The 24,961-nt window shown below is 42.3% G+C and overlaps 1 protein-coding gene across 1 annotated transcript; it reads left to right on the top strand.

The window, feature by feature from the left end:
• Nucleotides 1–724: 724 nt before the first annotated feature.
• VPS26A (VPS26 retromer complex component A) lies at nt 725–20,230 on the top strand. The gene is made up of 9 exons (XM_072130988.1): nt 725–891; nt 6,585–6,734; nt 9,938–10,013; nt 11,418–11,574; nt 14,098–14,262; nt 15,736–15,842; nt 16,170–16,238; nt 17,506–17,648; nt 19,634–20,230. The coding sequence occupies exons 1-9, from the start codon at nt 889–891 to the stop codon at nt 19,742–19,744; spliced, it is 981 nt and encodes a 326-aa protein (XP_071987089.1). The 5' UTR covers nt 725–888; the 3' UTR covers nt 19,745–20,230.
• The last annotated feature ends 4,731 nt before the right edge of the window (nt 20,231–24,961 follow it).

The raw sequence follows: 24,961 nt of genomic DNA, 5'->3' as shown, positions 1-24,961 counted from the left end.
CACAAAGAAAGATAGGACACGTGCGGCACCGTACCGCTCTGGTACAGGGCCGTGAGCCCATAGAAGTGTATGGGGGGCGTATATCGGCCGTAAATACGCCCCCCATACATGTATATGAATGCAGCCTAAAGTCTTATTTCGTCTGTCGCCTATGATCTGTAAAGTGCTGGGAAACGCGCTGGCGCTATAGAAATAACGGATTTATTTTTATTACGCCTGATCTCTCTAGTTTTGATGTGTAAATACGGCCTTAGGTACACGTAGCGTTTTGAACCCTTTTTAGGGCTGTTTTTAAGCAGTCCGTTAAAAAAACGCATGCCTTTTTGACCGGTTTTACCAATTATTTTTAACGCCTGCATTTTTTTTAACGGACTGCTTAAAAACGCCCCCAAAACAGCTTCACAACACCACGTGTGGCGCCGGCCTTAGTGTTTGGACTCGAAGTGCAACGCAGCGATGTTGCGACCACAATTATTCTCGTTTGTGTCACGTGACTTCCATATTACATTAGTGATGGTGACACTTGAGTCTATGGAGTCAATGGTTTTTCCTCGCAACAATAAACGTTTTTCTTTTGGGGCGAATTTGTTCGTTTTCGTTAGTGGTGACTGGAACTTGGATATTTGCCATATCATAAGGCAGACGGTGCTCATGTATGTGACACATGTGTGAGGATACACGAAGTAATATGACGTGACACGACCTCCCTCCCTCCCGCCCTACACTGAGGCCCCAGGACCTCACACATCACAAGGGACCCGGGTCAGCTGACCCATCACAAGGGATTGGTGGCGTCACACGGTGCCCGCCCCCCGGAGTCACGTGACAGCGGCAGCGGGTGGAGCCGTGCGGTCGGTGCAGAGGGTCTGGTCCGGTCGGTGGGAGAAGATGGTGAGTGCGGGCAGAGTCCGGGGAGCGCGGCCTCCTCCATACACCGGGGGCTGCAGTGCGCGGGGCGGCGTGTCCTGGGCGAGGCCGGGGATGAGCAGAGGCCTAGTGCGGCCTGAGCTGTCATCACTGTGAGCCTGGAAGTGCAGCACAACTTCCCATAGACATGTGATAAGTGCGGGCTCCGCAGCGTCCTGTGCACTGGGGGAGGAGGGAGCAGCCTGTCTGTCTGTCATGGGGAGACGTGTACTGCTGCCAGTGCTATGGGCAGGACACAGGCCCCTGCACCCAGGTACATTAGGACAACACCCACATGCCAAGAGCTGAGCCTACAGCCAGGCTAAAAGGGGAAGCCGAGCCCAGGCTGGAGATCCCCAATGTAGTGCCTCTGCATACATATTCCTTTAAGCGGCCACTCAGGGGACATCTGAAAAAGTTTAGACTCCTTGTTAGCAACAGGTGCTGCTGTAGAGTGGGATAGGCTCTTAAAGGGACACTTTATTAACAAGGTTTTACTCCCGTTAAACTAGCAGCCCCCCTCAGGTAGTGTAATGTCCTTTTCTACAATTCTATAATATCACCTGTATACCTATAAAAGAAAAAAAAATATCCAAGTCAAGTGAAAATGAGCAGAGAAGAGTCATATTTTGCCTGAAATGAGTCAAGTTTAGAGGCTGCAGGGGTCTCTTTCCTTCATTCTATGTCTAGAAACATGTACTATAGAACCAAAGATGGAGACGTTTGAAGGGATGCTCCCCCTGAAGCCTCTAAACTTGACTCATCTCAGGAAAAATATGACTCTTCTCGGCTCATTTTCACATGATCTTTGACTTTGGTCAACTGGAGAGATTTCACATAAAAGAAGGAATTCTAGTAATAACATTTCATAACCTACTTGAGGGGAATGTTCGTTTAATGTGAGCTGTAAGCTGGATTTCCCACTAACGCCACTTATCTCCTATGCACCATGTGGAATAGAATCTCCCATCACTAGGACCCCCACCAGCCACAAGAACATATGTCCTTCAGTCTCCTAGAGCAGAACTAGCACCCCATTGGGGCACATTTACTTAGCCGTCCCATCGTGATCCCGCTGTTCACATAGCTCGTGCACCCAATTTCCCGCCTACGCCTTTCGTTTTTAAATTCCACGGTTTGTCCGAATCAGTCGGGTTGTCCAACGTCCACGCCCCCCGATTTGTGTCGCATGCAAGCCAGCGCCAATGCACCACAATCCAATTGTGTGCGCCAAAAACCCGGGGCAATTCAGGGCAGAATGGTAAAAAGTCAGGAAACCCCACGAAAATGCGGTGTTCGGACCCTTAGTAAATGTGCCTCATTGTGTCCAAATATCCCCATTCTCATGATAGGTGTGAAATGTTTAAGGGAAAAACCAATCAAAGCAGATTTTTCCACGTTAGGCGTTCTTGAGAGATGCCACGGCTGACCCAGAGCGATAAAGTATTTGCTTTCATAAGGGTCGCCAAATTTATGGAGACCCCTCCATGATGTTCCCCTACTGCAGCGGCCTTTAGGTGCGTTCCCTGGATGCTGTGGTTTCCTGCTCCTCTACATGGTTCTCATAAGGACTGTCGCGTCCGCTCACATGGATTGGCTCTGCCTTACAAACCCAAAGCTGAAAATGTTTACAGCCCATGGTCTTTCGGTCACGGGAGGCCGTGTGCATGCAGGCGCCAGACGCTACACCCCCACATGGGTATAAGACTCCAGTCCTGTAAATGGGTGCTGGTCCCAGAGGTGCGCCACACTGTCTGATAGAACTACTCCTGCAGAAAGTATTACCTCCATGTACTAATGCCCAGTTTTTCTTGCACCCGAGGCAGTCACATGATGTACGCTTTATAATTAGTACGCCAGTCTTAATAATTGGATGCGATGACATGAGACACGCCTAAACGAACGGAAAGCCTCTATTATTTTGTCAGTTCTTAAAATCTATTCTATACCATGATTTAAAGAGAACCCGTCAGGGTGATTTAGGACTGTAAACCAACTTCAGGTCCCTTTATATTCCATGGTGAGTCCAATAAGGTAACGTTTTGTGCTTTGTCTGTCTCCTAGACAAACCCGTGTGTTCACCCTGCCAGCTGACAATCCATTCATCTGATTGGGCCATAGACTATCCTCTTGTTTAGGACACTCCCGTTTTACATGCGTCGCGCTACTTGTATATTACCTGCTTATGGCACTCGATATCAACAAACTAATATATATTCAGCGAATAAGTAAATGTATACGGGCACTGGCATTTATGGTTTTAGATACAAGATAAAAACAATTAAGGTTTAAATAGTAACTTTTTATTCAGTATCATAACATGTTACAAAAATGTGTAAAAAAAACATGTATCATGTATATGCAGTCATTTGTTTAGGATGCAGGGGTTTCTTATGTATGGAATGGTAGGGCCCTACCTATCCCCCACACAACTATAATTATATCCTGTATACTCTGCTTATCTAGGACACTGTAATACGGTCAATACAAAATTCTATAGATGTTGTAATCAGACTTTTGTACCACTGATAATACAATCTCCAACAGCGTAAGGCTACGTTCACACTGCCGTTGCCCACCGTACCGTAGCGTGGTGGGCACACAGCAGCGGGCGGGGAGAGGAGGAGGTGGGCACTGCTCACCCCCGCCCCTCTCCATAGGGATGTTTGGCGCACTGCGTCGTATGCCGTGAAAAAATAGGTCATGTCCTTTCTTTTCACGGGGAATGCAGCGGTATGGTGGCGCATGCGTGCTGCACCGTACCACTACCATAGGCCGCCGTGCGCCCATTGCCGTCTATGGGGGACATATATAGGCCGTACATACGTCCTCCATGCGGTAGTGTGAATGTAGCCTGTCTGACATTGGGTAGGTTTCAGTATTCTTGATCATTCCAATAGTTCTTATTTAAAGGAAACCTACCACTTGTAGTGGCAGGTTTCCGATGGCAATACCGGGCACCAGCTCAGGGTGAGCTGGTGCCGGAGCTTATTTTAGTTAGTGTTTTAAACCGCGGTATCGCGGTTTAAAACACTTTTTAAACTTTATAGCCGGCGCAGGCAGGTACGCGCTCGGCGCTTACCGTGCACGCGGCTCTCATTCACTTCCTATGTAGCCGCGCGCACGGTAAGCGCCGAGCGCGTACCTGCCTGCGCCGGCTATAAAGTTTGAGCTGGTGCCCGGTATTGCCATCGGAAACCTGCCACTACAAGTGGTAGGTTTCCTTTAATAGTAACTTGTTTGTGTCTCCACTTTGTATTGGTAACTACTTGGCAACATTTTAGTTATGTATCCAGTTTTTACTCACGGCCAGATGATTTTCTTTTGGACTTACTCGCCTCTCAAAGTCTGTGACACTGCATCTTCTCCAAGTTCATACTGCGCATGCGTTAGACCAGCCGATCATGTGGCCTTGGACCGATGATGTCCTTCCGATTTTTTTTTTTGTGATATCTGATATGCCTGTCAGTAACTCGGCTATATTAGCATCAAATCTTGTAGATTGTGTCCTCCGGATAATCTCATACGAGCTTTGTGTTGGTATTCGCTAGATGTGTTTCGAAGTGCTTCACTTCTTCCTCAGTAGATTGTCGCTCCCCGAAATAAGCAGAGTAGACGGTAGCGGATGGCCGGGCTGCCCCATTAATCTCTATGAAGCTGACTTAGAATGCCAAGCGCCGTACAATCTCCGACAGCACCATAGATAGGAACACGGCAGCACGGACATGCGCATCCTGCTTCTCCGCTCTTCTCTGTGAGCGACGAGGGATCAGACTGCGGTACATCAGACTCCCCATTCTCGTGATCTGTGGGAATCTCATCACCAAGACCCCCCCCCCCCCACCAATCAGCAAGTTAGGGCCTAACTTGTTTTGTGGGGAAAACCACTTTAAGTACGACCAGATTATGACTGTGATGTTTTTATTTTTAATGTACATGTAAAAGATCTTAATAAAGGATGTTACTGTACTCACCCCAGTGCAGAAATCCATGTGACAGGGTAATTGTATGTAGCATATGGGGAGCTTATGCCTCTGGCTAGTAGGATGCATTTTGTATTCTTCCTTTAATCGGAAAGATTTTTCTTCTAATTCCACTAAGATACCAGTGTCCGGGCCTGTTGAGGATGCTTCCCCATGGTAATCACTAATGTAGCGCATTAGTGATTGATCTTTCCCTGGACTGGGTGAGACACTTTTCAGGCCCAGTCTATAACAAGCAGATATGTGATTGGTATTTGTCGTATGATTCTGCAGGCCAAGATTTCATCTCTTATCTCTATTTGATTACACGCTCAGTTTCATTCTCCTCAGAACCGCAATCTGTTGACACATTACACATAATTGGCTATAATGGGACGCACACAAACTTACTAAGCACCATCTTAACAGCAGTCCAAGAATTCAGTATTCTGTCACGATTCGCATGTGGAATCTTTCTGAAATCAAAAGTGCACCTTATAGTCCAGTGCGCCTTATATATGAACCGTACTTACAGACAACAACTGCCTTGAATTGTGCACAGGTCTGCCACCTACTAGTCAGTCATCCTTATAATCAGGTGCGCCTTATATATGAACCTAGACATTTAAACAGGCATTTATTGATGGTGCGCCTTATAGTCCGGAAAATACGGTAATGCTAGTTAAAGGGGTTATGCGGGTTTTAAAAATAACTTATGGCCGGGCTGGGGAGGGCTATTTATACATAATAAACATGTACTTACCTCCTCCGGCACCGCCGATGTCCCACGCCGCGGTCCCTTCGATCCGTGCCCCTGTTTGTTTACAGGGGCACGGAAGCCGCGCACAGGGAGCTTCCGTTCCGCGATGTGGCCAACTCCTCCCATCCGTCCCCATCTCTCAGTGTTGTAAGCGCCGGGAGATGGTGTCGGATGGGAGCTTCTGGCTGGCCGGAAGCTCCCTGTGCACCCTTCTAATGAAACTGGCGCACAGAGAAGACCGGCCGCGGACAAGGTAAGTACATGTTTATTATCTTTAAATAGCCCTGCCCTCAATAATTTTTAAAACCCGGATAACCCCTTTAAAATGAAAGATCTCTACAATAATTTCATATTCCATTAAAAATCTATGCAAAATAGTCAAGACATTCATTAAGGTCACGGATTAGTAAAAGCACTGGATTTGCTTGAGTTACAATGGGGCCACACGTGGATCTGTAGTCTTATCCATAGAAAAAGTATTTTCTGCCCCTGATGGTACAAATCTGTGGTCATTCTCTAGACTATTGGACTTCTTGAAAGGTTTATAATTTACAATTTAGTGTAAATATACTATAGGTCATCCATATTTGCCAAACAATAACATGTGCAGTCCCCGTCATCCTGCTGGACTACTGTAATCGTGCTTTTAGTATTGAGCGGACCAGAACTTTAAGTTCCGGTCCAGGTGCGTCCCATATGACATGGACATATTGCTGGCTGGGGTATGGGGTCAATTTGCCGGGTTGCACAGGATGCACCTGAACCTCAGATCTGAACTCAGGTCTTCTCATCTCTAGACCGCAGTAGTGACTGAATTATCATAGGTGACTGAGGCTTTGGTTCTGGGTTCCCGCACAGTATTTAGTTTGGGACTTCTGACTACAAGAAACCAACTTTCATATATTTTGCCCATAAAGTTGTTCTGCTATTTTAACCACTTTCCTCCTTCTCTGCAGAGTTTTCTGAGTGGTTTATTTGGTCCAATTTGTGAGATTGAAGTTGCGCTCAATGATGCCGACACCAGGAAACTTTCTGAGATTAAAACTGAAGAAGGCAAAATTGAAAAACATTTTTTGTTCTACGATGGGGAATCCGTAGCTGGAAAGGTAAGGACATCTTTATATCATACTGCCTTGTAATAGGTTACACTGTATCTCCAACCACACTGATTCTACAGTTTGTATAACAGAAAGGGCTGTGGACTGTTTGAGTTCTGATGGGGAGAGTCCAGTAATACAGACAGTGTAGCTTCATGGCCTTGATATTTTTAACCCCTTATCACTGACACTAGTTTTCAGCTCAATGACCAGACTCTAATTTTTCAAGTCTGACATGTCTCACGATAATTGGTTATAACTTCGGAACGCTTTAACGTATCCAGGTGATTTTGAGAATGTTTTCTCGTGATACATTGTACTTCATGTTAGTTGTAAAATTTAAGTGATAAGTTTTGAGTTTCGTTCTGAAAAAAATATAAATTTGGCAAAAGTTCTTTGTTTTCCAAGTTTAAAATGTTCTGCTCTCCAGGCAGGAAGTAAAACTACCCAAAAGGTTTGATAATTAACTTTTCCTGGAATGTCTGCTTTATGTTGAGATGATATTTTATGCGTCCTCTCATTTTTCTAGGATGTTATGAGGCGCAGAACTTTAGCCGCCATTTTTCTCATTTTCATGAAAATCGCCAAAACTCACATTTTGAGGGACAACTCATCTTCCAAGTGATTTTGAGAGGCCTAAATAATAGTAAAACCCCTATAAATTACCCCAGTATAAAAACTTCACCCCTCAACGTATGTAAAACAACTTCTATTAAGTCTATTAACCCTTTAAGTGGTTCACATGGGATTAAACAATATGGACCTGCAAAACTGACTGTTTCATAATAAATGATGAAACGCTCGGCAATGTTTAATGCCCACATTGTATTGTCACATTGTACAAACTATAATTTACGGGATCAGATACAATGTATAGATAATTCGTTTTGGGGGTCTATAGCTTATTCATGAGATTTTAATTATTATTTCAAGTGGGACACTTGCGGCAGGAGGGATGGGATCCCCCGGTAGGCACATCGGAGGGATCCAAGGGGGACCGCTGCATGTAAGGGGGTTAACACCCGGGATCGGAAAAACTCCCGAGACCGGCATCAGACTGACAAAATGTCCCTAAATCTTCTGTACCCTTAATGACTGACGTAGATTGCCGATAGGGCGGTCATTAAGGGGTAAAAGGAATGGAAGTGGAGCAATGTTTGGGAATTGATTTTCCCAAGGCGGTTGATTCCCGAACACTTGCCACTTGTCGGCAGGCTTTATTTGCACCTATTATTGCTGCTGTATTGGGATAAAGTTTGCAATGTTGCCACAGATAATAAAAATCTTTATACAGCACTGTCAAATTCCATAGCGCTATACAGATTACGGTGGGGGAAGTAAAAACATTGTCATATAAAACAATTTGGAGTGAGGGCCCTGCTCGTAAGAGCTTACACACAAGGATGAAGGCGTGACACAAGCACTTGTATAATGGTCCAACCATTACTGTATTTATAAGGGAATGGAAAAATGTAGCATATTAAAAATGCCGCTGCTTTGACCAGTCATCAGCCATCATCTTGCATACAGATTCCAAAGTCATTGGGACTGCAGAGAAGACTGCAGCTTGGCATCTGGTGTTTGCTGGATAACAAACTAAAAAGGTGGGCTTTGAGAGCATGTGAGAAGATTGTTGGTTTGGTATTCGTCCAGGAAAGGGCATTCCAGAGAATTGGTGCAGCACGGGAGAAGTCCTGGAGATGGGAGGTTTGAATAAAAGAAAAGAAGATGTTCACTGGCAGATGGCAGTGCACACTTTGCAGAGCTTTGTAGATGAGGATGATTAGTTAAAACTGTGTTCAGGAAGGAGACGGCCAGTGCAGTGACTGGCGCAGACTGGAGGCATCTGTGTTCTGTTTGCTGCATTAGGGGAGAGAGTTAAGTGGAAGACTGATTAGTAGGGGGTTAGAGTAGTCTAGACCAGATTGAATCAGTGTGACAATTGGCGCATTAGAGGTTTCAGTTATAAGAAATGGGGGGATTCTTGAAATATTTTTGAGATGCATGGATCAAAAGCGATCCAGTGATTACCGTATTTTTCGGACTATAAGGCACACAAAAAATCCTTTGATTTTCTCAGAAAGTAGAGGTGCGCCTTATAGTCCAGTGTGGCTTATATATGAATCATACTTACAGACAACAGCTGCCTTGAACTGTGCACAGGTCTGCCACCTGCTGGTCATTCATCCTAATAATCCGGTGCACCTTATATATGAACCTAGATGTTTTAGCAGGCATTTATTGATGGTGCGCCTTATAACCCTTTGCACCTTTATAGTCCAAAAAATATGGTAAATATCCAAAGCAAACGAGAGGTCAGAGTACAGCAAGACAGTGGGCCTGCTGCCTCAGGGTTATGGCAGTACTATAGATGGAAATGGAGAGGTCAGGGTTGGGTCGATTATTAGATGGTGGAAAGAAAAGAAGTTCTGTTTTGTAAAGATCAAGTTTCAAGATTTCTCTTTTTACACCGGGTGATTTACTGCTGACCACTGACAGCTTCACATAGGCCATCTTTGCAGTCGTGCTAGAGAAGGGATTTCATAGTTGTATAGTTGAGCCCACACACAAACACAATGCCCAGAGAGAAGACGGGTGCTAGTTTACCTTATATAGTGCATGTAGTGGCCAATTCACTGTGAGTGTACATCAAGTGATCAATGATGGCTCGGTGGCAGGGTTGACTATTTGACGTTTCTGCTAGGTCAGGCCATAAATCTGTCTATAACCATAATGGAAAAGGGAAATAGCTTGCTATTACAAGAGTAGCTGTTATTTAAAATAGTCAAGCAAATTATAAAAAAAAACAGATACATGAATCAGTTAGGGCGGCAGTGAGTAGCACTTCTGCCTTGCAGCACTGGGGTCCTGGGTTCGGATCCCACCCAGGTCAATGTCTGCAAAGAGTTTGTATGATCTCTCTGTGTTTGCGTGGGTTTCCTCCGGGTACTCTGGTTTCCTCCCACACTCCAAAACATACTGTTAGGTTGTTTAGATTGTGAGCCCCATCGTAATCTGTAGGCACTGTATAATAATAATTATTAGTTGAAAGGCAGAATTGTAGAATTACTCCCTTATATGATCATTCAGGGGTAAGCATGAGGAAAACCCAATGGCAATGGTGGCCTTATATTGTAAAGGGGTGTTCCTGGATGAGACTCCTGTTGTTTTCTCACTTCAAATTGTAACTTAAAAGTAATTCTTCTGCCTAGGTCAACATAGTCTTCAAGCAACCCGGTAAAAGACTGGAACACCAAGGGATACGAATAGAGTTTGTGGGACAAATTGGTGAGTTTGCACAACCTCTATTTCATAGAACTTAATGACAGAGAATATGGGTAAAATATATCTCATATAGCAGTGACTATTTGGATTATGAAAGTTGTGGAAGTGTTTGAAGCCACTTGGTAACCTACAGATGTAGAATAGATTTAATCAATATCTTTTGTCTAAAAACTTACCTTAATATAATCTTATTTCCTAAAGACATCGGAGGGGTTAGTGGTGCTCAACTGCCGATGTCTACCCTATGTTCCCGTTTGGGACCTGTAATGTATGAACAATTTTGTCCACGAGGCCTAACTGTGGAAGGTGCTTCGTAAATGATGGTTGTAAGTCGCCAGTTAATTTTAAAGGTTTTTTTAAAACCTGCCCTGATTAAAAAAAAAAAAGTGAGGTTGTTCTTTTAGCTGCCATTGAGATATATCATAGATCAGTCTTGCACGTGACAGGATGTAGTTTCATTCAATTGGACATCCTCTGCCAATTTCTGCAAACTCCATTCCAATAAATGGAACAGTTACAGAAATATATTCAACAAATGACTTTATTCTACAATGTAGTTATTCCTGTAGACTACACTCTTTTGGTCCCTGGGGAGGTGATCTCAGGATCATGATTTGAAGGAAAGAAAGCAAAGGAATTTTAGGCGGTCATGAAGGACGTGGTCATTTCTCTGCACTAAAAAAAAACCCTGATAAGACTAGGTCTAAATTTAATGAACTTTGCAAGTTAAAGGAAACCTACCATTTAGAATGGCAGGGGTAAGCTGTAAGTACCGAGCACCAGGTCAGGGTGAGCTGGTGCCGGTACTTACTTTCGTTAGTGTTATAAACTAACGGTTTTAACACTTTTTAAACTTTAGAGCAGAAGAGGCTTCGGCGCTGCGCGTGACCGTACGCATGCAGAGTCGAAGCGTCTTCTACTCTAAAGTTTAAAAAGTGTTAAAACCGTGATACCGCGGTTTATAACACTAACGAAAGTAAGTACCGGCACCAGCTCACCCTGAGCTGGTGCTCGGTACTTACAGCTTACCCCTGCCATTCTAAATGGTAGGTTTCCTTAAAGGCATAGGTCATATGGGTGAGCCTCTAAATCGGCCTCAACATATAGATATATACATATGAGTGCGGATTCACATGGGTGTAGTTTTCTGTGAATCACGGACCATGTAGTGTGTTGTTTTATTGACCGACCACAGAGCCAAGGATGGGAATCCAGGCATCATAGTGATAAGTGATACATGGAGTCCATCTCATGCTACTAGGATGCTTGGAGCCCCATCCTCTGAACTGTGGTCGGTCTGTGAAATAGGACACTGCATAGTTTGGGGTTCACGGACCGACTGCTATCGTCTGTTTCAATCCTAATTGAAAGTCGTTGTGTTTTTTTTTTCTTCTTCATCTTTTCTAGAACTGTTCAATGATAAAAGCAATACACATGAGTTTGTGAACCTTGTCAAAGAGCTGGCCCTGCCTGGAGAACTGACACAAAGCAGAAGTTATGATTTTGAGTTCATGCAAGTTGAGAAGCCTTATGAGTCCTACATGGGTTCCAATGTAAGATTAAGGTAAGTACTGTAACAAAGTTATCACACTGCTGATGTGTGCAAAGGTTCTTCTGTATGAAATCTGTTTTTAAAAGGTTTTATTTATGCATTTTGTAAATAAAGAACTATACAAGCAAACAAGAGGTGGCAATTATCAATTGTACATATCACAATATAGCATACTTGTGCAAGGACTCGGGTAATGACCCCAGTGGGTAGAGAGCTTATACCACCAATAAAAATAAAAAAAAGACAGAAAAAAACACACATTCATCCACATTCACCCAAACATACAGCTGCACCTCCTCCACAACCCACCCATATGACAGGAGATAAATTAGCAACAGTCTGAGATCTCTGACCACCAAATTTTCCCAAACTTATCTGGACATTTCCGACTTTAATAAAGGATTCGGAATAGGGGGACATAGCAATTGACTAGAGTCAGCCATCGGAGTGTTGGTTTTACAGGGTCCTTCCAAGACATTATAACTGTGCGGGCAGAGAAGAGTAAACATCTAAAAAAAACTCAAAGTGAGAGTGAAGAGTTAAGAGCACCTCAGACCTAAAATCAGACACCCTAGGACAGTGATGGAGAACCTTTTAGAGACCAGGTGCCCAAACTACTACCAAAACACACTTATTTATTGCAAAGTGGCAGCACTGCAATTTAAAGAGAACCCGTCATGCAAAATAACCCCCCTAAACTAAATATATTTTCATAAACTGCCATTAGAGAGCATTGCCTCTATCCCTTCATTGTCCCTCTACATGCCTGTAACCCTAAGCAATGAGGTCCTAAAGCTGTATGCAAAGCTGTCCGTCTTATTCATGAGTGGGAGGTACAGCCACACCCCCAGTGCATGACTGACAGCCTGTATAATGATGTGAGGCTGTATAATGATGTGCTTCCTGGTGCTGGCGCCCCCTGCAGCCTGTGTGTGCATGTGTGTGTGTAGGAGAGATACAGCAGCTCCAGGCAGCAGCCATGTTACAGCAGAACATGTCAGGTGCTTGTGTAGCTGATGTCTGTGTCTCACACATGTGTATTAGGAGGATGCAGCATGTCAGCAGATGCAGCACACACACTAGCCATGCTTTACTATACATTACACACAGACATGAGCAGGGGGAGGAGAGGGGAGGTGTAACAGGGGTGACATCACTGCCTCTGACCATGTGACCAGCCTCATTTACATAATAAAGAAATGATGATTTTACAATGATTAATGTATGAATTGACTAGATTAAGGCTGGGATGGGATCCTTGTGAGCTGCTCCAACAGGTAGTAGTGACAGGACAGAGACCTGATGACAGGTGTCCTTTAAGTAGTTATTTATTGCTACCTGTTCTACCACAACTTTCAACTACATCGGCCTCTTGAGGACAACAAAACAGTTGAAAGAAGGGCAAATTTTGACTGTTTGATTAATGTTGTAGCATCTTGCTATGGTCCCCCTGGACAGGAAGAAATGTGGGGCCTAAGGAAGCTCTAAAGATAATCCTCCTTTTTCCACATGTTCTACCTCTTCCTGCAGTCCCAAGCAATCAAGGAAGTGTTGCTTTAAAATAGCACCGAGAGCATCATTTCTCGAGTCTCCTGGGACTGCAGGATGATTCTTTGAGTTCTATGTTGAATGCTTTGTTGATGGCTTGGGTGCCCAAAAAGAGGGCTCATAGTGCCACCTCTGGCACCCGTGCCATAGGTTCGCCACGAATGCCCTAGGACAGTGGTGGCGAACCTATGGCACTGGTGCCAGAGGCGGCACTCTGAGCCATCTCTGTGGGCACCCGGGCCATCGTCATAGCATGACCAGTTCACCAGACAGGACTCAAAGAATCTCCTACAATGATAGGCGAATTTGCCCTCCTCCTTTCAACTGCGTTGGTGTCTTTAGGAGGCTGAATGATTGAAAGTTGTCAAAGAACAAGGAGAAATAAATTATATTGCTGTGCTGGCACTTTGCTATAAATAAGTGGCTTTTGGTTGAAGTTTGGGCACTCGGGCTCTAAAAGGTTCGCCATCGCTGCCCTAGGACAATCCCACACACAATGTAGAAATGTTCCCACTGCAGCCCCACAATGAAAACATAGATCTTATGGAGATACCCCCCATTCTACACTGTCCAGCTGGTATAAAATATATACGATGCAGAAACCGCCATTGAATTATGAAGTCTCTGGCACCAACCACTGAATCAAAGAAAGAACATTCCACTTCTTTCCAGTCCTCCGCAGACAGGTCGGGGATATCCGTACACCACTTGCTGCAGGCTCTATCAAATGGCCTGGAAGAAGTAGATCGGACAGTCATCTGATTGCTACTTTCATTTTAACTTCGTTTTTGGAAAGGAGGGGTGGGGGGCAAGGGAAAAAGAAATCCCATGTATCATCATGTATTTCTCTCTTATGGGGTTCACCTTGTGGGATATATAACTTCTGTATAGCAATTTATTTGTTTTTTTTATCAGCGTTTTGTTACTCTTAACTTTTTGAAGTGTAAGACTATAAAAGTGAATTTCAGTGAATTAATTATTTTCCAGGTATTTTCTAAAGGTGACAATAGTGCGACGTCTGACAGACTTGGTGAAGGAGTATGACTTAATTGTACATCAGCTTGCCACATATCCAGATGTCAACAACTCTATCAAAATGGAAGTTGGGATAGAGGACTGCCTACACATAGAATTCGAATACAACAAATCTAAGTAAGTGCTCTACTTTATTTCCTCACTGATACGAAGCAAAACATTCATAGAGCCAACATCAATCAGCTTTTTTCTCATTTGTCCTCAATGCAATATGTTAATTGCATTTATTTAAAGGGATACCTGACCTAAAAGCGATGAGGCTGGCTGTAGTATTCTTAGTGAGACAAGTTGTCCAATAAAATGCTCCTAATATAGCGACTTCTCTTCAGTTTTAAGAAACTTCGGAAACATTTCCATATCTTTGTGAGAAACCCTATAAAGTTATAGGAGGAGATCATTGTATTCACCTCTGAGTTGTTTCACCCTTGAGGAACCAGTAACCAGTACCTTTACACTGCCCTGCAATGATGGTCCAAACCATGGTCCTCCGGGGAGAGTCAGAGGGTCAGGATCAGCACGGCAATATAAATCGAGGACCCCCACACCACTCGGTCACAGTTGCTGTCAGACATTTGGCAACTTGCTTTGACTGAGACGAGTTTCTTTAGTACAGCGGCATGAATGAAGCCCTGGTCATGTGATACAATGACTTTCTGGAGGTGAAGACCATGTGACCTGGTGTCAGATAGCCATTACAAGACAATGTAAAGGTACTGCTTCCTGGTCTCTCAGACTAGAGTAATTATTTTAACCCCCAAAGCAACCAGAAAGGGTGGGACACAAGATAATGTGAGAATATATATGTGAGTTCTTATATTCCTTAGATAACCCCTTGTAGGCTTTCCTCCCGATTCTTTGTATAAATAACCTATGAGTACCGTATTTTTTGGGCTATAAGGCGTACAAAAAATCCTTTGATTTTTTTTTTTCAGAAATCAAATGTGCGCCTTATAGTCCAGTGCGCCTTTTATATGAATCATACTTGCAGACAACAGCTGCCTTGAAATGTGCACAGGTCTGCCATCTGCTGGTCATTCATCCTTATAATCACATGCGCCTTATAATCCGGTGCGCCTTGTATATGAACCTAGACGTTTTAGCAGGCATTTATTGATGGTGCTCCTTATAGTCTGAAAAATACGGTAATTGAACATTTAGTAGTTGGCTCATTCAGCATAGACATTAGCTTATCATTTCATGATGTGCCACATTGATTTTAAACTGTTTCGTAGGTGCACGAATAGTTCTCTGCTATATACCATAGGGTTGTAATGAGTTTTTCTAGTCATAGCAAGTGAGGTCTTGACCCTAAGGTCAGTCCTTATTTGCTGAATTTGATAATCCACACTACTCAAAATATACACTCCACTACCGACTGGTAGTCCCAGGCACCAAGACGCCAATACATATCAACAAATTAGGCTTTTATTCAGGATAGAATCCAAAGGGAACCTAAATGGCTGTATGGAACCACTAGTCCACTGGCAGTTTAGTGGTCCTACACAAGATGACTTGTTACCTTTTTAAAAGGCAGCAATTTTATTTTATTTTTCATGTAAAACAACCTGTTTCTCCTCTTATGTTTCCAAGGTACCACTTAAAAGATGTCATTGTTGGAAAAATTTACTTCTTGCTGGTCAGAATAAAAATTCAGCACATGGAACTGCAGCTGATCAAAAAGGAAATAACTGGAATAGGTAAAATGCCTTTCCTCCTATATACATGTATACTGATCATATCTAATGACTGACAGGCTGCATCCACAGCTTATTGACTGAATATAGGTTAGTATTTCTGGAGTGGTTGGGTTAAGGGGGTCCACATAGAAAACTAAGCATTGACTCCTGATGCACTCCAACTCTAATAATGTCATATATTATGTAGAATTTATTATTATTATTTACAGTAAGTGTAGGTCTGCCCATGATGTCATACACCTTTGTATTGTGTGAGGCTTATTGCTTCTGGCCATACAGAAGAACATGAAGTAATATGGACAATGTCTACTTTTTCTTGTCTTCAAGGACCCAGTACTACAACTGAAACCGAAACTGTTGCTAAATATGAAATTATGGATGGGGCCCCAGTGAAAGGTAAGCCATGTTCTTGCTTTATACTGTGTATTGTTGTACAGTTTACCATCATGATACAGATTTGATGGAGATTTTCACTCTCCCATTGACTACAATGTAAATAAAAGTATTCAAAAATTGTTGAGGGCGCACAAGAAAGGCGACATGATCGTTATTTTATTCTCCACATTGAGCAACAATTTTCACATGGAAAAAAACGCCCCATGTAAATGCTGCCAATTTTCTGCAACGTAATCCGCAACATCCGCTGCAAATAGCCATGGACTTCTTTCACGCCACATTGTGTAGTATTTGCCTCCCACGTGGGTTGAAAAAACTCCTGGTGCAAATGGGAAATGTACCTTTGGACCCCGTTGACTCAATAAAGGCCAGAAGATTTTTCACAGTCTGATTAGAGACATGGAGTCCTAATTAATTCTGCTGAGAGGGAGGCACAGGGTGCATACTGGGTGGTACAGTTGTTGACGTAACTGCGTGATGCCCATGGCATTGGCTTAATCCCACATCATGTTTTTAGACTTCTTGTAGGTCATACTTGATGTTAAGGGGGCTGCCTTTCAAGGTAGCAAAAGGAGGCATTGTTTTCAATTTAACACCTTGGAAAACTTATTTGCATTCTTGTCCTAAGTTTAAAAGTTATCCCACATCCACAGGAGCAGCGGGACAGGTATGTGCTTGGAGACTGCTGAGCGCTGTACTTTGCTATTTCTACCGTTCATATAGTCCGTGAATGAAGCGGCAAGTTGCATGTTTTTCCATGACGGACAACCCATTTATTAGAACAGGGTTCCCGTTCTTATGATTAAAAGGTCCCTGGGGATAACTTTTTAAACTTGGGCAACCCCTTTAAGGTCCGGTATGCTCCCTTTGTCTCTCCATAATTATTGGGCAACTGCAACTTCTAAATCCGTTTTTTTTTTTTGTTTTTTTGCGTTAGGCTAGTGCCACACTGTTGCCTTGCTTCACCGCAACTAATGTTGGTGAATGGGGTTTTACTGTACCTCGTGGCTGAAAAAAAACATATAATAATGACAAGTGCTATATTTGTGACTTGTGATCACAGCAGAACCGGTAACCACAATGCATCTCCATTCACTTAGCTGCAGACAACGTAGTGATGCCCAATCTGTGTTTCGGCAATGGCACCATCTTATCCATGTTTAGACATTACCCATCATATTATGTTTTGGCAAATTATGTACATTTTTCCTGACTTTTAGATGAATTATTGCCTGCATTTGTCAACTAATTTTTTTTGTAACTGCAGGAGAATCCATTCCCATCCGGCTGTTCCTCGCTGGCTACGACCCCACACCTACAATGAGAGATGTAAACAAAAAGTTTTCAGTGAGGTATTTCTTGAACTTGGTCCTTGTCGATGAGGAAGACAGAAGATATTTCAAACAACAGGTAGTTTTTCATTGCCTCTGAAACGTTTTGCACTTTTGGGAACTCTTAGTCGTCAGGGAGCTCCTCTGTTCCTTTGCTGACACATGTATTGTTACTGAGTAGCAGTTAACCCGACTGTCTGAGCTGTCAACCTCCGGCAGGTCCTATTCCTACCCGTGTTTATGGTTCAGGCAGTTTTATCTATGTGTGAGAGGACTCATCGGTCGCCAACAATGGATGGCAGATTTGTTGTTTGTGGCCCAAGAAAGTGCAAGTTCATGTGCAGAAGGTTAACTGGGAACCGCATCTGTTCCATATTACAACCTGTGCAGCACAAGTCAAGGATTTTAAAATAAAATCGGTATTTGCAGATACTGCATCATTTTTTTTTTATATGTCATGGGATAAAGTGTCCTATGAGACTTATTACATATACAGAAGTACTGCTGGCACTGGGAAATCGTGTGAATCATATAGACTTCCATGTAGTTTGAAAGTTTTGCTTTTGTTATGTCAAACCAATTAGAGGCTGTGAAGAGATGTAACTACTCACTAAGCTTTTGAAAGTTTCAAAGGCCCAAAGTAAGGCTACATTAACACGACGTTGTGTACTGTAGTACGGCGGGCACGCGTCTGCATCGGGGAGAGGACGAGGGGGTGAGTGCTGCTCACTCCCACCCCTCACGTAGCAGCTTATTGGGGGAAACGAGAGGACGTGTCCTATCATTCTCCCCGCTACGGAGTGGTACAGTGCCACTCCCGCATAGCACCATGCACCCAATGCCGTCTACGGGGAATGAATATACAGCGTATATACGCCCCTCCGCCCAATACGGTTATGTAAATATAGCCTAAGATGAAGACAATCCATGAAGTATAAAAACAAATTTGCTTCAAGACATGTACAAGTGCAAAGGGAACCTGTCAGCAGGAATTGAACTAATAAAACTCTACCAGTATGTTGTCAAGCAGATTAACACCTTCCAGATGATTATTTCGTAGTCCAGTATGGTGGCATCATCCGTAAAATCAATGTTGACTGAAGCCAAGTTCCCCTTGTCAGAAAATGTCCACTTTACTGTAATCGACCCCCTGGTGACAAGGGACATCATAACTGAGTCTCTAAAAGTTTGAGTGAATGATGTCAATTACAGCAGAGGTGGTCTGAGGAGGAGAGAGATTGATATTATATAACCAATTTACATCTCACTTCAAAGCTGATTTTCTGGATGATGCCAGCACACTGGTCCATGAAAGAAACATGTGGAAGGTGTTAATCTATTTCACAACAGACTGCTAGAAGATTATTGGGCTAATTTCTGCTAACAGGTTCTCTCAAAGGAAATCTGTCATCAAAATCACACTTTATTTCCCATAGATCCAGGCACAGTGACTGGTAATTCTCTTATTTGTTATCCGTTGCCTCAAATCAACTAAAATTATGCTCATGAAGACGATTGGGGTGTTACTAGAGCACCTTCATGCTGCCTCTTCACAGGCTTTTACATTGTCTCTCCTACCCCTTCAGCATAATCCCCACCTTCTGACTGATATAATCTCACTTTTTTTATCAAAACATTTTTGTTGTGGTTTTTTCAAGTTTTTCTTAAACACACAAGAGAAAGTACACAAGTAGCAAAACAAAAAAAAAAAAATACATTGCAATACAGAAATACCCAACCCCTAACCCTCCCCTTTGCCCAATGGAATTTCACTTAAGCAGAGGTGGTTTCGGCACAGATTGGGAGGGGGGGGGTGCTCCTGCACAGTGTAACAGCCTTTGAATCCAGAACATGGAGGTGTTCTGGTAACGCCCCCCCCCCTCTAGAACCCTCTATTAGCATGATTATAAAAAGTTGATTTTGTAAGGGAAGATAACAAATATAAGAAGATTATAACAATCACAGTGCCTGGATCTATGAGTTAATGCCCCTGGTTAATGATGTTTGATTTTGATGGTAGATTTGTGTTAAACATCTTTTCTAATTTTTTTTTTATTTTAACAGGAGATCATTTTGTGGAGAAAAGCCCCTGAAAAGATAAGGAAAAGAACTAATTTTCATCAACGATATGAAGGCCCTGATCCTCCGGGTTTAGCAGAGCAACCAGAGATTTAGATGTGCGTACCCCCACAACAGATGAAGGACAGAAGCAGATAGGAAAAGGCCAAACCTCCGTCAGATCGTCTTCCTTCATCTGACACTGCTGTTCATTGTACCACACTAAACATTCTGCCGGTCTGTATGTAATTCCACTTGTACATATATAAATACCAAGTGCTTTTGCCGAAAAACACTGGACCTTTCTCAGACTAGCATTTTATATAACTCATTTAATTTTTAATTTTGGGATTCTGCATATGAAAACATGCATCCAGCTAAATCCAATGTCTCGCTGTATTCTCATGCATGTAGGCTGGTGTACACAGAAACCAGGGCCTTATTCTATAGGTGTGTCTCCATAAACACGTATTGCATTGTTCATCTCGCTGCACATCTATTTCTATTTGTTTTGAACAGGCAGGTCTCAGATTACTGTGAATCGTCCCAAAATTCCTAGGATTCACTTTAGAAATGAAGGCTGTATTAAACATTTTGAAGACATGACTGTGTATGCGTCCATTTTGTACCATGTACCATATCTTGTTCTGTCTTTCACCTGTTCCCCACATATTATTTTCCTCTTTGTGTAGATTGATTTGATAGAATTAAGAAATTGGTAGGTAAAAGGACATTAATTTCCTTTCTATGTTATTCATTGCTCTGAGATGTAAGGGGACACTTTTTTTATTTTCTGTGCCTCAGCTGGCCCGACCCAAAGATTATGTTGGTAATTTTGGACATTTTGCTTAATCATCTAGGTAAAAAAAAATATGTTGGGCTTCAGTAGAGAGATACAGTGTGCCTTCAGGTCTCCGTTTTAGTACCAATTCCCATTCTGCTTTTGTAATTAACATTACTGTCTCCACTCTGATAAGTATACCTGGCTCCCTGCCAGCAAACTGCACCAAGTCCTTTATGAAAGGCTGCAATCATCATCATTATCTGCTCTCTGCTAGCTCTTCCTCTCCCCTCCCTTTTGCAGATATGTTTGATATGCCTGCAGCACGGGGTCAGCTAAAAGCTGCATGGGGGAGGAGGGGCTAGCAGAGAAGAGATAATGATGATGACACAGGAACTGCAGTCTTACACAGACGCTCCCATAACTTGATGCAGTTTGCTGTTAATGATCCAGGTATACTTTTATCATCTTTTAAGTGAGTGGAATCAGTAATTTTTGTTTAAATCAGACATTTTTTATTAACTTTCTGCAGCCTTTTTCAACCCCAACAATTACAATCAAACAGAAAAAATATAATTAAACTGCTGCAGGCAGTTCCAATGTTTGTTTTTAAAAGCAGACTGGGAATTAGAAGTCTATGGGAACCAGTCCTTAAGTGAAAATGTGTCATCCTGATGGCGGGTTCCATTTAAAGGGTTTGTATGGAAGTTGGAAAAACATGGCAGCTTTCTTCTAAAAACTGCTCCACACCTGACCATGGGTAGTGCATGGTTTTGCAACTAATCTCCATTCATTTCTGTACTATGGATCTGCAATTCCAGCAAAGACTATGGCCTCGTATGGCACTGTTGAAGAAAGGAGCCATGTTTATCAACCTTCAAAACACCTCCTTTAACACAGGCTTTTCGGATCACGTATGCTTGTGGTACCTGAAGTACTTAAAGGCGTTGTCCACAATGGCCAATGGAATAATGTAGATGGAGGCATTGAAAGGTGGTGGTCTCTTATCAATGGACATATCCCTCACTGTATGAAGGAGGCTGATCTTCCTTATAACAATAGGCATGTTGAAATCCAAACCCCTGTTTATGTGCTTCCTGGAGATCCCATATTCACTGGTTGTCTCCAAGTCCTTCCATACTTTGAGTTCAGCCAGCATACATGTAATGTGTCATACCATCTCAATGCTTATACGCCATCAGTCCTCTTACTGGAGGAGGGGAAGGAACACCTTATGGGACCCGATAAAACATCCACCTTTTTAAGAACTAGTTGGTTTGAAGTGAAGTCGTTGCTATAAAGCTGTACAACTATCTCACAATATAAGATAGATTATAGGTCACAGGGGTTATCCAAATGCTGACTTCTGACTTTAGTTCAAGTACAGGCAGTCCCTGGGTTACATACAAGATAGGTTCTGTAGGTTTGTTCTTAAGTTGAATTTGCATGTAAGTCGGAACTGTATACTTTATAATTGTAGCCCCAGGTAAAAAAAAAAACATATTTTGGTCTCTGACTATTGGATTTAAAAATTTTGGGTTGTCATAACAACCAGGATTAACAACAAATCTTAATTACAGACACCTGTTATAGCTGATCATTGTAGCCTGGGACTAAAGTACATTAAATTATCAAAATCCAGAAGTCCGTTTGTAACTAGGGGTCGTCTGTAAGTCGGGTGTTCTTAAGTAGGGGACCGCCTGTATTGTAAAATTCTCATTACATGGCTTAGCTTAATACAAAAATCTAAATTGTTAGAGATGAAATAATTATTTCTGATTAAAAATATTCATCTTTTCCCATCTTCATGCATCCCAACTCTAAACTAGCACAGCACTTGCATCTTCTGGGTCCTTAATATTGCTAATACATTATAATCCGTAACATTACAGGGAATAGAAGCCAATGTACAGATTATTGCAGTCAGTTTGCGATAACCAAATTGATGTCTTTTCTCCTACATTGTGGTTACGGGTAACGGCATCTTCCGTGCAGTTATCTATGCATCAGCTCATACACAAGGATAACCTGTTACGTGACTAGTAACTCTGCTTACATCTCTATGTTCCCTGTAAGATAGCCTCGTAATTAATATATTTTGTAAATTGCAAAAATCATGTTTTGTTTTGTTTTTTTTAGTTATCGGCATAATGTTGCTATATTTAGGTCTGTATTTTCTTTTCTAATAATGGTAAAATCTTCAAATATACTTTTCACATTCACAGTGTATATAAACTGCTTTATTATATTGTTAAAGTATTTTATATCTTCATGTTCTGGGGTAAATACTCAGTAAATAAAATATCTTACAAACCCCATGTGGTCTTTTTAATATAGTTGTAATTTCAGGTTAGATTTTTCATTAGCATATACAGTTCTTAATCAGTGGAAGGAAAATTTATTATGGGTATTTTTGAAGGAAGTTTCGCCGGAGACTGCATTATCCAAAAAATGTACCAAATTAGGAGCATTAGAAACAAAAAAGGACCCTCGCAGGGGGGAATATTATACATAGGAAAATACAGTGTTATATGTCACCCATTCTGATTCACACCTGCGGTAATGTGTTAACACATGAGTTAACATCTTGTTTACTTTACGCATTTTGTAAACGGAAACATTAACAGAAATGTAATTCGGCAAATCGCCTCTCCTCAGCTGTTGTAATGGGTTTCAAACGTAATGAAAACGCAGGCCAAAATGCAAGTTGTGACAAATGCTTCTCAAAAAAAAAGTATCAAGGTTTTTTTTCTTTTTCAGTAATTCAATTTGGGGTGTATTCGCACGTGGCAGTAACGCATACGTTTTCAAGTGCATCAGAACAGCTGAGAAGAGGAGATTTGCCTGAATACACAGCTGTTAACATTGTTACATAACACATCCGTTAACAAATGTGTTAGCATAGTTAACAAACACATGCTTTCATTTAACATTGCATCAACACATGCGTTTTGTAACTGCAATCTTGCTGTGTAATTTGTCAAATCTCTTCTCGGTGGATTTGATGCATTTTTGCAGTTCCTCGTTATATAATCCCAAACTGCAGTTGGGATTGGTGCTGCAGGCGTGTACTGCTAATCAGTAATGTGCTAATGAAAGTATAGTATTGTGTACTAATGAAATAGGTACTACTACAAATGGGAGAGAATACAGCTCTGTAAACCTAAAAGAAAAAGGGCTGGCTTTTGAAAGGGGGGGAAGTGAAAAACTAAAAGGCAACTTCAGCACCTGGTTAGGGACAACCTGTCGCCAAGTTTTACCCTACTAAACTATTAGCCCTCTCAAGACGGGGATGAAATGTCCTTTCTAGAATTCTCTATTATGTTAATCTCACCTGTTTAATCTCACACCTATAAAAAATCTCACCCAAATTAAGGCAAATTTGAAATCTATTTTCACATGAGAGAAGTCAAGTTCAGTGGTTGCATGAAGAGGTCAATTCAGAAGAGCCTATCCTCTTCTTTTCTATAGTACTGTATAAACTCGAGTAAAAGAGTTTTTCTGCACAAATAATTTGCTGAAAAACCCAAACTCTGATTATAATTTAAGTAAAAAGCCTGCACAGGTCTTCTTCATTTCGGCAGCGGCTCGCGGTGTACACCGAATGATGTCAGCTGCCACTGGCGACATGGTGTGTGCGGCCAGTGCGGGACCTGTTGCTGGCTATATACTAGAGGGCTTGAACTGGCTATATACTGGCTGGAGGCTGTGACCAATGCGTCTCCCATTCTAGGCTTATGCTCGAAGTAAATAGGTTTTCCCTATTTTTGGGTAAAATTTGGTACCTCGGCTTCTATTCAGGTCAGCTTATACGCGAGTATATACAGTACCTCAAAACCATTTTGGTCTCATATTAAAGATAGAACCAGAGATACAGGAAGCTCAAACATGGTTGAAAATGTAAGCCTGCAGATAAAGATCCAGTTCCTGCCTATTTTTAATGGCCTACTGTATGTGTCCAGTTCTGTAGCTCACAGAACCATAAGCCTGATGTCATCTGAAAGATGAGAGTCTTATATTTAACCCCTTACCACTTTAGCAGAAGGGGGAGTATGAAGAGGGCTCATGGGCTGAGTACTCTTCATACTCACCGGATGTTTGGTGCACAATGCAGCTAACACCCGCAACCGGTGCTAGAGGTGTTAACCCTTTGATTGATGCAGCTGGCATTAACTCTCTTCGGACCGGTCAGCGACATCCTTTTTACTGCTTCGGCACTAGCCGTGGGAGCAGAACAGGGTCTACAGGTGTCAGACCCTAGGGAGAAGGGAGATGCAGTTTATTACTGCTTTTTGGCTTGGATCGATGCTCCCCGTGACGTCATTGGGGAGTGCCAATCCGTTGCCACGACAGCCTCAGGTCACACAAAGACCTGAGGTTGTCATGGTTTAGGCATGACCCGAGGCGGTCAAGTAGTATGGCAGTATATGGTAGGATCAATCAGACAACCTAGGGTTAAAGTACCTTAGGGTGGTCTGAAAAATAGTAAAAAAATTTATTTAATAAACCTAAAAATTAAAAAAAAAACCCTTTCCCTAGAACAGATATAAATA

The sequence above is a fragment of the Engystomops pustulosus genome, chromosome 11, assembly GCF_040894005.1.
Source record: "Engystomops pustulosus chromosome 11, aEngPut4.maternal, whole genome shotgun sequence".
NCBI classification, from domain to species: domain Eukaryota; kingdom Metazoa; phylum Chordata; class Amphibia; order Anura; family Leptodactylidae; genus Engystomops; species Engystomops pustulosus.
This window is presented reverse-complemented; position numbering and strand designations above follow the sequence as displayed.

Coding starts and splice junctions, on each gene's coding strand:
- VPS26A (XM_072130988.1), top strand. Junction 10,014..11,417: donor AGAGTTTGTGGGACAAATTG/GTGAGTTTGCAC, acceptor CATCTTTTCTAG/AACTGTTCAATGATAAAAGC. Junction 14,263..15,735: donor TTCGAATACAACAAATCTAA/GTAAGTGCTCTA, acceptor TATGTTTCCAAG/GTACCACTTAAAAGATGTCA.